Below are 14207 nucleotides of genomic sequence, written 5' to 3' on the forward strand. Positions count from 1 at the left end.
CATAATAAAAAGCTACAAAATGCAAAGCTACAAAGATCATTTACCACGTACCGAAGTTATAAGCGAAAAGTAATTAAACCATCGATTACATAGGGAACCGTAATTCACTAAGACAAGGAACCTAACTCCGTTCGTAAGATATCGTAAAAGCGATGAACGGCCAATTAAACGTAAAATTTATTCCCCTATGAAACTTCTATGAAATTCCTCTAAAATTTCTCATACCTTTAATTAATCAAAGAAAACGGTGGCCAAAAAATTTATATTTCCACGTTTCCATTTATATCCGTCTATTATTTTGCCATTATCTTAACGAAGGACACACGTTGAAAAAGCACCGAAACAGTCAATTAAGACTTTCTTCAGTCGACACGTACACTCTCAAGAACTGTTCCTAATCACCTCGAGCAGCCGGAAGGCGCGCTCTACACTCTTTCCTTCGCCAAGAGCGAAAATCTCCTCCGCGGTGCAGTGTATAAAGAAAAGGCCGGTACCGCAGTCGAGCTTCTTTCCTCTGAAAAGAAAAGGCAAATCGCGAAAGGGTATCCCGTCGGGATAGATGCACCGAGAGTTTATTGTTTTGGCTGTACACCGATATTTTTCGCGTGTAAAATCCCGAGAGACGCTCGAGGAGAAAGAAGAGGCGAATAGGAAGAATAGAACTGGCCAGACAAGGAGATAGGTCGGGAGAGGATGGAGCTTGACGGTGGAAAGGAATTAGTCACCGTGCGTACCGAATCATACGTATACATACACACGCGCATAGACACACATACAGACACGTACATTGGTCCTCTCCTCTGTTAGCCCGCGTAAATGAATGTGCCTGTGTCTACACACACACAACATGCTGGCGCGCGTACGCACACGCACACACACATTAACGTAAAATTGTGTTTCTCTGTTTGCACCTATGAGTTGATGCACGCATGTGCGCGCATTCGTATTCTACAGAGACACGCGTATATTTACATACACGATTCGTCTACCAGTTCGACACTGTGCACGTTCGTTTCGTCTATGTGCGTGCGCTAACGAAAATGTTCGTGTGCCTCGTGTGTGACTGGTGTACTTCTGACGTGTATTCGAGCGCGGGAACACACACGTCTTAACCCCGAACCAGTCGAGACACCGTATTATTTTTGAACGTAGCAAAGAGAGAAGCAGGATGAACTTCCTTCATAATTTCGGGTCACCACGCAGATTCTAATTTTCATTATTACACAGAACCCTAGCGAGCAGCTTTATAGGTTGGCCGGCGATTTCCAGTAACGATTTCGTTACTTGGAAACTCGCGAGGCTAGTTTCACGAGTATATCTACCTTTGAAACGAGCAATTTGGTGACTCGCAAATAGAGCACGTGTCTTTCACGCTCTCTAATCGGTATACAAACGAGAACCATTCTTTACGCGCTTTCGTTTTTTCCAATACAGAATATACCGAGAAGAGAGAGAGAGAGAGAAAGAGAGAGAGAGAACCGAAAAGAGAACAGTTTGTGACAATAGTACTTCAATTTTTTACGGTACTTCGCTACCCCTACAATGTATAGCAAACATATATTCTCGTAGAATTTATCATGATTATTTGAAGAAAATATCTTATTACGAATTTCCCTACGAATATTTCATCACAATATATTCATCATCAAAAATATAAAAAAATATGATATAGATAAGACGATATAGCAGCCGAATCGTACATCTGATGGTTCTATGATCGCACCTGGCGTTTCGGGGACGGACACAATGGAACCGCGGACGCTTTACAAATTCGCAGTTTACTCGAGTAGACATCGGCATGCGTGCGCGATAACAGAGGCCTGGTACCTGTATGACATTGCGGGTCGAATCAGCCTTGATGTCGTCGGTCGATCCACAGACGGATCTTGGTGCTCTAATACACGCCATGACGTCGATGCCAACAGTCGTTAACGTCATCCAAATCGCATTAATTCACGCACTATACCGGGACTTCACCATGGAATCACTAATTATCGCTTCGAATTGAGCGCCACGAACACTCCAACGATGTAACCTCGTGGAACTACTGGCCGTAATTACACTTAACATTCGTCATCCGTGCTGATCTTCGAATCGCGATATGATTTCCTGTCGATTAACGGCATATTTGTAACGATTTACCAACGTAATGATTAGGTGCCACCAATTTTCATTACGGGACACAGTCGGCTATAAATCATTAGCACGTCGCGTTAAATTCACGCTGATTGGACCTCGATAAAGCTTCGTTTGTCCGGCACAAACACTCCTGTCATTCTTTGTACCATTCACCTTTCGTTTTGTAACAATACACGAAACTAATAATTAAACTGACACAATCGAGCTATGGAATATGTTCGATAATTGCCTGTGCGTAATAGTGCAGTAATTAATTTTTGAAGCACAATACGGTCCCTTTAGGAGTCTGCTCGAAATATTTGGTTCTGACCGATCAACATGCCTAGACGATCGATCGGTCGTGTTTCTCCATCTATTAATGGAACGATCTCGCTGTCCTCGATGCACGTGCGTGTCTCACGAGGCGTGTCGTCACGTTTCTTTCGACTTCGTGCACTTAGAACCGCATCGGTGGTGCATCAGACGTGCAACAAGCAACGTGTAACGATGCGAACAATATACAAGTTCAAAGCTCTGTCGAGGTTACACTCTCGTCTACGTTCTCACAATTTTCTTTCTTTACGAAAGCGAAAGGAGCGCAACTGAGCTTCGATCGATTAAAATTACAGCTTCAGCTTCTATACAAATTTTTACTGCTTGATAAAAATTTGATAAGCCAACTGATAGAACTAATACAACGATTAATTACGGTATTATAACGATTAACTCTTGGACGAAATAAACATCAACCAGCAAACTCAACTAATTTCAAGACTAACCATTATCACAACCATTAAACGATTTATATTTTACGGAAAGATTTCAAGTTTTATCGTTACAAGTTCTTTGTCATTCAATCACTCGGCCTTGATACTTCTCATATTTTTTATCGTTCCCAGAACACTTTTAAAGTTTTCGAAGGAAGAACTGCCAAACTATTTGCGCTCGATGAAAAGCGAGACACGGCGAAATTAAATGAAATAGCACTTGGTCGGTTCTCCAGGAGAATGGCGAACCGATAGAATCGGGAGATCTCTGAGCGTCGAATGAGAAACGATCGATGACGCTTCTCAAGTAGCGGCAACTAAGTCGCGCATTGTTTTAAGAGCACCGCAGAAAGACTTCAACCACTCCAACTTATCCCATTTCGTATTATCCAATTATTCAATTTTGCTGACCGTCGCCACCCCATGTAAACAGAAACGGTAATCCACTTGTGCCTTTTTCGCTGCTATATTATTATCCAATCACTTTAGAAATTAACGAAAGAAATCCAACAGAATAATATTCGTCTGTTGTTCATTCGTTATCCTCCCTTTAATACCTTCATCCAAGAATTCTAGAAACTTCATCGACACTGTACGTCTCTTCGATCTACTAACGACCACCAGATCTTTATTCGCCTTTTTCTTTTCGTTGTTAATTAATAGCTAATTAATAATCGTTTGACAGAAACGAAAAGTAATCGTCGATGATTGTGTAGTTGATGTAGTTTGTCAAGCAAAGTTGCGAAGGTAACCACGAGACAACGAAAACACGCGTGGAAACGCATCGTGAAGCGCACGCGGACGAAACTTGTTGCCGAAACGGCGCGTCTCGACGGCGCGACGCACCGGACGTAACTGAATACGCGCGTCGCGCACACTTCTCTATGCGTACGTACTCTCGCTCCTTCTCCTTCCATCTTCCTCTCTCACACCCTTTTTCCGCCGCTTCTTCATCGTTTTTTTCTCTTTTTCCTTTTTAATGCTTCAATTCTATCTCGTTGCTGCGTCCCATTCTTCTCTTTCGACCGAACGTTGTTACATTCGGTTTCCTTTTGTCGAGCGTTCGACGCGACACGGGATTTCCTGAGCAATTATTGCGAGTAGTTTCTATCAGACAGTGAATACAACTTTCGTACGTTGAAAGAAATGAAATACAGGCAGCAGCGTGAACGTTTTCTCAGAATGAATCGACGATAACAATTGATGAGTAATTCGAAGTAACTGTATCCATTGTGGTTGGACACGCGGAAGTGAAATGTTAATCGAAATGTTGTAAATGTGATTAATATTATCTGTGTTTTGTATTTCCTCAAGTTGTGTAAATCAAGTTACGATTATATTCTACTTTACGAATTTATGATCGAGTCTCTGTAATGTAGAAGTCAACTCGTGTTTTCTTATTTAGTTATTTAATTATCCCGGCAATGATGTCTTTATAACAAAAGGTGTAACGTAATTACCATTTTTAATAAAGTGATTTAGAAGATAGGAATTGTTTTAAGAATAGAATGCTAGTCGATTCGACAAGAAAATTTGAAAAAGATAAAAGTTCAAGCGAATGTTAATAAGGTAGGGAAAACTAATCGCATAAGGAGAAGCTAATAAAAATTACTGCGGATCCCATCGTCTTCCAAGAAGATAATATCTTTTCTGTTCGAGCGAAAATAACGCGACGTGGACGAGGGATGAAAATAGGAACGAAAGTAGCTAGAGAGAAAAAGGGAGAAGAGAGGATCTCGAGACGAGAGCTCGATTATAAGTCGTTTTAATTCAACTTAACTGGAAACAGAGTACAATGAGCGAACGGCGCTGCGTGGCTATTGTTCCGTAAATTAACAGAATCGAGAAAAAGCTATAAATTCGTCAATAAACGAACTTAGATTGCCGATTAGTTTGGCCGCTCGTAAAACTGTAAAAATGCCGCTCTATTTCTTGACTTGCGCCAAATTCGCTGGCTTTATTTTGATTTGGATTACACTCGCATTTTACTTACTGTTTCACGCTTAGATTCGTACCATTAGTCTTTTAACATGAAAAAATTTAATTACCTTTCTTTTAGAATCAATAGATTTTTTTATATCGAATTATTTATTCAGGTACGTCATAACGCGTGTGCGCTCGTACTTGTAAAATAAGCTACACATTTCGTACGAAGAATACGACTGTGTATTCACTGCTAAATTCATGAGATTATCGTTTTTGATACGAGCCTTTCAAAAGCCAAAAAACTAATCAACTCCAGTTTTCATTTATTTCCTAAAAAATAATAAAATCTCGAGAAATGAATTCCAAAAGAAATGAAAGATAAACAGTGTTATATAACACCATCGATTCTCTATACTTTTCGATTTATGGAGTTGACCGATGTGGCTTCCGAATACAACTCGTACAACTAGGCGCGAAATAATCAGCTCGATTGTGCAAATATTAACGTTGCTATCGCACCGGTTGACAAGCATCTCATTTTAATTTTCAAACTAGCAAAACCCATTAAATGCAAATGGGCATCGTTGGTTGTTTTGTCGGCGGCCGATTGAAAAAGAGGAGGACCGGGAAACCCGGCGGGAATTTCGCCGTGTGGACAATGACAGCGATGAGGGTAACCTTGAGCATTCTTGACAGGTGCTGTACTATCGATTGCTATTCCGTACGATTCACATACGAGCACCATCATTAATTGTAATGCCGGCCATCGTGTTGCCTTTTAACGCGCCTATACGCACCTACCCGTGGCAACCTGCACGATAATCGACGCCAAGTCGAATATCGATCAGCCCTGCGTACACGGTTCCCAGGCTCGCCGTCTAGGTAATTGCTCATGCGTTTCTGCTTTCAAAGATATCTTAACCAACGATAAATTTCGTTCGAACGATAAATAACAACGGCCGTGTCAATGCACCCGATCCTCCCTTTCATTCCTGTGACTCATTCTCATCATACGTGTGCCTGATTTACGATGCGCCATAGTCAACTTTCCACGCGCTTCCATCATGTAGCGATATAAATTTTCTTTCGGCTGATATTGAAGCAAATATGAGAAGAGCTTATTCAGAATGTCTCGAGGCTTAACTATCGCGAGATATCAGCGCAGGAGATATCAGCAACGAGGAAAGAATATTTTGATTTGTTTAATTCTTTGTTAAAATCGCTAAAAAACTTCGATTCACTGTATTGGTTGACAACGATGCTTGAAGTGCATCGTGAGAACTAAGAAATGTATCTGACGAGAGAAATTCCAAGCCAAGAGTAATAGAGTTTCTCGAGGAATAAATGAAATTGGTACGTAACAGAGGAGACAAAAAGTTTATAATTCGCTAAACAATAATTTTCTTTGAAAAATTGCAATTACAATTGTTTGTTGCAAAACGACGGATGTTTCGCGTGATTAGTTTTATTTACGAGAGAACTCGTCGCTTCGAATGCAAAACATTTCGACTTTTCATTGATAACTTACGATCAATATTTAACGAAAGAAGATACGTAGTATGGATTTAACAAGTTTCCGTTTAAAATGGCCAGATGCGTTTCTCCCCCACGTCGAAATAATACAAACGAAATTTTCCAGTTTCCACTTTGAAACGTCAACCTGGCGGTACAAATGAATTTCGCTCTTGACACGGTCGATCCCGAATACATGAAACCGGGCCGCAATGACACCTCTGCTCCCCATCGTTTCAAGAATCATAGCGGGTAAATGAAATCGTTAAAAGGCAGTAGCGAAACTGGTGACTCCCTCAGAATTTAGGGGATGCTTCATATATGCCACTTTTGCAAAAATGGATACTGGACTGATCCTTTCGTGAGAGAGAACGAGAGTGCGAAAGAGGAAAGAGGATACGTATGGGCATAGAATGGACGAACAGAGAGAGAGAGAGAGAGAGAGAGAGAGAAATAGACAGAGAGACAGAGAGACAGACAGAGAGAAAGAGAGTGCGAGTTGAAAGAGAGAGATTGAAAGGCGGAAAAGGGGTGGCTCCGCCTTTGTCGTCCGATTATGAAGGGGCTACTCGATGGGCGCCAAGAGAATGGGGCGATGAAATTAGGTTTGCCTTGGCCACGATATCGAGACGGGCCAGTCAGTCGAAATGAAAAAGACGTTGCAGAGCGACAGAGGGTGGTAGGGCGGAGTAACGATCGTGAACAAATAATCCTCTGAACGAGATAAAATTATCCTCTTTGTCCGATATGACGTTGATTACCGAACCTGGAAAAAATGTTTATCGAGCGAACCGATAACGAACACGGAAGCAATCTACACGTAAATGAGTGTAATTTCAGAAGCTAATGCGAAATAGATTCGTTTCTTTTGGTCTGTGAAAAATGGTTTAGGAATCGCGCTATATATTAATTTCGATAAAATTCCATTTCACTGAATATTGTTTTAAGTGATTGTCATACAGATGAGCTAATTAAAAAGAGAATATGGCGCGTTTCTACCATCCCGAGTCAATTAACTTTGTATAACTGTAGGTGTAAAAGGAGACAAGACAAGATATAAACCGTAAGCCATAAAGAGAAGAACGAAATAAACGATACAAAAAAGTAAATGAGTAAATGATAAAAAAAAAGGGAGGACAACATTTTGAGCAATAAAATATTGAGATGAGTTTTATGAATTAATTTTATTTATATTCGGTATAAATCAAACATTATCTGAAATTTACAAGCAAGTGTATTCAATTTAACGGTGGATAAATTGCTTTTACGTATACACAGGTTCAATTCGTACGTTCGAGTACATAAAAAGAGAGATAATTAGAAGTGCGTTCATTAATCGTAAAAATTCTATTTGGGTGATAAATGCGCGGGGAAGCCGTGCAGACGTTAAAATTTATGCACATACGAAAGCTGCACTTGGTGCTCGTTGTTCTCTTTGTTTTCCTACGGTCATCGCCCTGAATTTTTCTTTCTCTCTGAACTACTCGTTGCAAATGAACCACGTGCTGACCCACCCTCTGTCAGTGCCCATTTTTCCCTTTCGTTCTACCTTTTATTTCTATATTTACCATTTCTCCCTGTATACGTTGCCGCGCATATTCGCAAAGACCCCTCGCTTTATTTGCAAATCAAGGAAACCAAAATATGGACGAATCGTCACTTTTCCTTCTATTTATTTTAGTTACTCCACTCTTCTTCCCTCGAAAGCTATCCAAAGCTATGATAATCCAAATGCAACGTACACGTTGGCTTGCTAGTGATATGTCTAAAAGATTATCTACTTTTAGATATTTGCAAAAATTAATTGCAAAAGTGAACCACTTTCTAAGACGGAAGTGTTATGATTTTATCTAATAAAATTATGCTATTCGTGAAGAGAATTGCTACAATTTAAAAAACGATATTGAATCGTGCATGATAAAATTGCAAAAGAACTAAAATTGATGGTAATATTTTTTCCTATTTGATACCTGACAGAAATTAAAGTTGCTCGAGTTGAGAACCTTCGTAACCGAGTTATCGTCCCCCAAAGAACGAACGAACGAACGGAGGATGCACCCTCTTTCCTCAGGATGAGAAGTGTACGTGTCCTGCAGTGTGGCATAAAACGTATCGTACCCTCTCGAGATTCGAGGAAACTCGTTGTCATGACTACGAAAATCCGGAAGGAACAAGTTATTTTTACGCGGCAACTTTCATGAAACTCGTATCTGAGTCCTTGTCCACTTTTACGACTTATTTTCGAGACTCGGTGGTCCACCTTACGGGCAATCCAATAAGAATTATAACCCTCTGCAACGGAGATTGCGTATATCATTTGTCTCGTGTTTCTCTCGCTTTACCTCGTACTATAAGCATTCTTCAGACACGAAGAATACGAGATAATCATTTACGCTCGACCGAAAGGTTAAGCTTTTTAATTTGTATGCTTGAACAAATTGAAATATTTTTACTGCAAACCGACCAAGATATTTATGTTTTTAGGTACTGAACAAGGTATTTATGTTTCCAGTATAATTCTTTTCGCTATATTCTTCTCATTCGTTTCAAACTAGAATAATATACCTTATGAAGCATAGTTACGCCAAATTAATAAACATACTTCAATAGCACGTTAGTTAAACTCGACAACATTAATTCGCCGAAACTATCGAGGGTACTATCATATAACATTAATTATAAGTTTCTCGGGAGGCTAACTTTCAGACACCTGAACTTTCAGAAGTCGAGATCCAACCACCCTAAATCGCGATATACAATCGTAAACATCTAGCGATCGAGTTGGCAATAATCGTCTTAATTCCCCCAAACAGCGGCAAAAATCAACGTCTCCTCTTCTTTTTATCGGCTCGAACGGCGCCACATGGTTTATGTTTTATGAATGAGTTACACCTACGCGTCATTACGATGCACGCGAGCTAAATATACCTGGATCACAGGCTGTAACCAACGATGCAACCAGGCCCTACCCTGCTATTGTACATTGTGCGCATCGTGTGGGCATCCTGTGCGAGAACTAGCCCACACGAGGCCGTCTTAACGATCCTTAAGCTGCTTTACGGCGCACGTGTACGCGTGTAGCCGCGAAAACGAGCGGCGACAATACTTTCGCTCATGGGACGACTCCTTGCTTGGTCCCACATGCGCTCGTACCGAGAACGTGTAACCTTTTCATCGCTTCTGTTAGATCCTGTTCCTGTTATTTATTTCTCGATCGTTCTCCGGAACGAAGAGAGCGCGAGCGATTTCTGGCGTGGACCGATTCGCGAAAAATGATAGAATATCTGACAGGCGAGAAGATCAGGGGAATTCTTTATAAAATTTAGATAAGCATTGAAACTAAACGTAAATGAAACGAAACTTCTCTTTTGTAACTGAAGGGCCTGTCATAATGAGCAGTTTCCGATAGTTTTGAGTAAAACGAAAATTAAGTTAGAATTACACAAATTATTTCTTCGAGCACATTATAAATTCGTAGTAATAAACTTTCGCACTTTTGAATATGAAACATACACCTTTCATTTTCTTCGAATAAATAGCTGGAATTTAAATATCGGAGCTGCCATTTCGTAAACGCGAACTCTTAAATTGACATCTCTAATGAATCATGTAAATCTATGACGATAGTGTATAGTATCTAATTGCACTAGAAGGCTAATTTTGCCGCGGTTGATCCTTCGTACAACGAAGAAATAAATAAATATGAAACCCGCGACAGTCCGTATAGGGACAATCCACTGATAAGAAAAAAAAAGAAAGATAAGCGTATTCGTCTTTCTATTTTTACTTCTGCCGATTTGTTATGTCCCTGATTCTTAGAATAACGTTACAAATCCACGATTCCAGGTAGTCGGGCTATTCAACCCGTACGATTTCAGGCAGCTTAAAAATTGATATAAATTCCTGTCAAGCAGTTAGAAATCTCGCGGTGGAGAGTCGGATCTACTATTCTGCTCGAATCTGTACGGCAGACGCGTGCCGTTCGCGGAAAGGAGCCGCGCACGACATTACGAATTCGACGAGCGTCACGCCGAAATTGCAATAATTCTTTCGTCTCACGTATCGTCAGTTGTATGGAAGACGCGCACAGACACGCTTGCTAACTTACTCCAAAAAGCTCTAACGAGCTTCGACGTTTGTTGAGGGTTGCCACGCTGCGGGAACCAGATCTAATGCTCGTGTCTGATTCGAGAGTAGCACCGGCATTTTACTGCGCCCCCCTTTGCCCTCAGGACATACCAGAAGAGGAAGGATCCTCCCTTCTGCATCACCGAGTAAACGAACTCGTCGTCATTCGGGGAAAGAACGTGTCACTCTTTAATTGCCGATTGATGACACACCCCGTTCTGATTCATGTCTGAATGGCTGGAACTCGGCGATCGTCAACAAGCCGGCTAATTGACGGATACACTTATTTTAATTGCTTATCTGTCATTTTAATTATTCGTTAGTATCATTCAATGTTTGTAATGACATAAAGATTTTACTTGTATCCACTTTAAATAAGGACATCGAAGCTTTATTCAGCTTATAATTTCCTTCACTTTCATTGAAGTAAATTGACATATACGAGATTGCTTGTCAGACTGAAGAAAGTTGCAACGTCTAATAAATTTTAAAATACAATTGGGTATTAACTAGGGGACAATGGAACGTGCTGTTAATTTGCTAGAATTCTTCATTGAATCTTTCCAAGAGATTTGACATTATTGCTCACTATTGCAGATGCTTTCGTCAAGATCTAAGCGCGGAGTAGTGCCATTCTACAAGGACATTTTCTTACCCTAAAGAGGGAGGAAAGGGTCCCCTCTTCTGCTTCGCTACGTAAACGAAGGGCGTACTGTGACGTGAAACGAACGTTATATTCTCATCACGTGACACGTCACGACTCTCTTAAAGTACGTGCCTCCGCTTTTCCAGCGATATAAAATGCCCTCAAAGAACAACCGCAGAAGCACAAAGTGAAAACTACGTTGGCAGTACTGTAAAAGTTGAAGTTGAATCGTACATAAAATGCAATATTTTATGAAAATCTCTACATCGTTCGTTGCATATACAAAGGTTATAGCACAGTTCGTTGAGCATTGATATGGCTATGTCACTAATATTCTTTTTGCAATTTGATTATATTTTTGACGTTGAACTTTGTATTCATGAAACAAAAATACTAATTCTATTCTCCGGGAAACTTCACCGATATATTATCATTGTTATAATTTGACGAATAATCCGTTTACGAAGATCGAATTTCAAAGATTACGAGACGATTCAGTGACTAACTAAAACTGGCTTCAACGGGAAATTCGATCGCGTTGCCATTCCTCGTTCAACGAAAACTAACCCTCTACTCTTCCAGTTGCACGGTAACAAAGTGCGAACAACATTGAAAAAAGGAAAGAAAAAAGAAAACGAAAGGATGAACAATCGGGACAACGAATGAGATACGATAGCCCAAAGGGACATCCGATATCGATACGAAATTTATAGTCCGGAAGCGGTGCATACCAGTGACGTACGAGTATTTATTTCATCAGGACATCCTCTGGCGCGCATATTTCTCGATTATTTTTTCGAGCTCGTTGCCTCGCTTCTATAGACGTGGAACGTATCACGGATAATACACAAGGATTACGGATATTTGTATGTTCTGGCTGACAACGTAGGGTCGAACACAGAAAGAAAAACATTACGCGTTACACACATCAAATAAAAGTAAAACGGCTTTACTTTCCTATTTTTGGCATGGATTCTAGCGAAACATTGTGAACATTGGAAAATATTGGAACGAGGTAGACTATCAGTAAATGGAATCTGAAGGGTTGTATCCACGTATGTTATTCGATTGTAAAGTTAGTGATTTTCATATATTTGCTAGTGTTGTTAAAAGAATTTATCGACGGTAGTTTGTTTTCAATTTCTTCGTGGAAAGCGTGGCATTTAAAAATCGGAGGAACTGGAAATGCGAACCACGTGGTGAATTACATTAGCTATTAACCACGAGTTTATTCTATCGCGTCGACCTATCTTAACCTTTAGAATCCTTTTCTTCCTGAGAGGAGAAATTTTAACGTGCATTGTATTCGAAGAAACCTCAAACTTTTTAAGAGCAAGCTTATAATATAAATAATAAGAAACGAAATTCACGAAAATATTTATTACCGTTCGAAAATGAAAAATTGGAAGAGGAAGAAGATGAAATTCCATAAATAGAAAAGAAGAATAAGAGGAACGAAGCACGCAGGAAGAGGGTGGATACCCTGGTGGCAAAGCAATTTTCCTGGGGCTGCAAATTGGCAATTGGACGATAAATGATTTAGGTCGCGTAAGCACGTACCTACATGTAACTCGGCTGAACTCGACGGGAGCGAACCTACCCCAAGGCAAAGCGCATATCTCTGCCTGTTCAACTATCTTACCGACAAAATAGATCTTTAATTCAATCGTTGGTTCTCGCTGACTCATGGTTCTTTATACTTGTAGATATAAATTCCTAAAGGCGTCTATGTAGCTGACACACGACATTACAGTCTCGATAAATATCACTACTAGCAATCGTGACATTTATTTCCTACAGTAAGAAAAAGTAAAGCGTTTCGATTTCGATGATTTTATACGATACTTTGTATAATAACATTTTATAATATTTTAATATATATATCGTGACGTAATGTAATAAAACGTTCTGATAGTACAGCAGCAAATATTTATGTTGATCAATGAAATTCAATAATTTCGAATAATTGATAGATTAATCGAAAATTTGATACTCGTTCGTCCTCATCGTTGGATTCAGTATAGACCGAAAGTCAGTAGGAGGCATTGAACCTGTTATCTTACAATTATTACCTACATATATCTACCTTGTACATAGTACAAAGCGCAATGCGTACTTTCCCAACACGCGTTAAATTACACTGCTGTAAGTAAGTGCGGCGATTAAACAGATACACAAGCGAGCATATTGTTTGGTGTAATCGACCGGAAGAGGCAGATATTCCAACGATTCTATACCCTACAAATTCTGCTTTTCCTCTTCTACTACCGGTAATTTACGTTTCGATGATCTGGCATTCGACCAACATCCAATGCACGCGTTTTTTTCCTTTATTTCTTTTTATCCCACCCTCTTCAGTCACGCCTTTCTGAACGTGTACAGCGTACAGTGTACAACGAAACACCTGTGTACTTTGCCGTGTAATCCCATCATCGATCACTACAGCGTGATCACGTATTGTTTTCACAAACCTGTGAAATAAACGCAATACATCTATCATTTCTGTCTGATTTTCGAAACAAAATTTTACATCAAATAGATGATCATCGGAACTGATAAAAAAGAAAGCATCTTTTTCAGAAACGAAGAAGAGTATCGACGAATATTAGAAAAATTAAAACTGTAACTACAAATTTAATTAAAAATTATCCAAATTAACGAAAATTGTTATATCATTATCACTATTATTGTCATTATCGTAACGGATATCAGTATACTAAAAAGCTAACTGTGGCTGCTTTTAACTTTCTGTCTACTACAAAGTATAATATAAAGCACTTGGTATTATAGAGTTTGTATTATCACCCCGCGTTCCTTTGTAGCCGGAATTACGCTGTGATTTCCTCAATGTGTTTCGCACATATTCCGCTAATTACTTTAAAGCAGAGCAGGGTCGTGACGGTTAATAAACAAAGTCAATTTCTCCTTTGATCACAGGAACGATCCGGCTGTGAAACTTTCCGGTAATGAAAACAACTTCATCCTCGTTCGTCGGCCCAGAGAGGAACAAAGAGCAATTCCCTTGCAATATATATAAGGAAGAGAAGTGCAGTCCTCCTTCGTACCGAAAGATGCTGGTAGCCAGTGGCATCCCTTAAAGTAAACACCGT

General features: G+C 39.8%; 1 protein-coding gene across 4 annotated transcripts in view; it reads right to left on the reverse strand.

Annotated features, from left to right (window-relative positions):
• Positions 1-14207, reverse strand: part of LOC126865001 (protein sickie) — a 192863-nt gene that overhangs the window by 145948 nt on the left and 32708 nt on the right. The window contains exon 1 of one of the 4 annotated variants that reach the window (XM_050616997.1): positions 1828-1923. The exons of the other annotated variants lie outside the window; for them this stretch is intronic. Within the exon in view, the coding sequence (XP_050472954.1) occupies positions 1828-1908 (81 nt within the window). The 5' untranslated portion in view covers positions 1909-1923. Of the gene's footprint in view, positions 1-1827; positions 1924-14207 lie in introns of those variants that run through there. 4 annotated transcript variants of the gene reach the window in all.

The sequence above is a fragment of the Bombus huntii genome, chromosome 4 (genome assembly GCF_024542735.1).
Source record: "Bombus huntii isolate Logan2020A chromosome 4, iyBomHunt1.1, whole genome shotgun sequence".
NCBI classification, from domain to species: Eukaryota; Metazoa; Arthropoda; class Insecta; order Hymenoptera; family Apidae; genus Bombus; species Bombus huntii.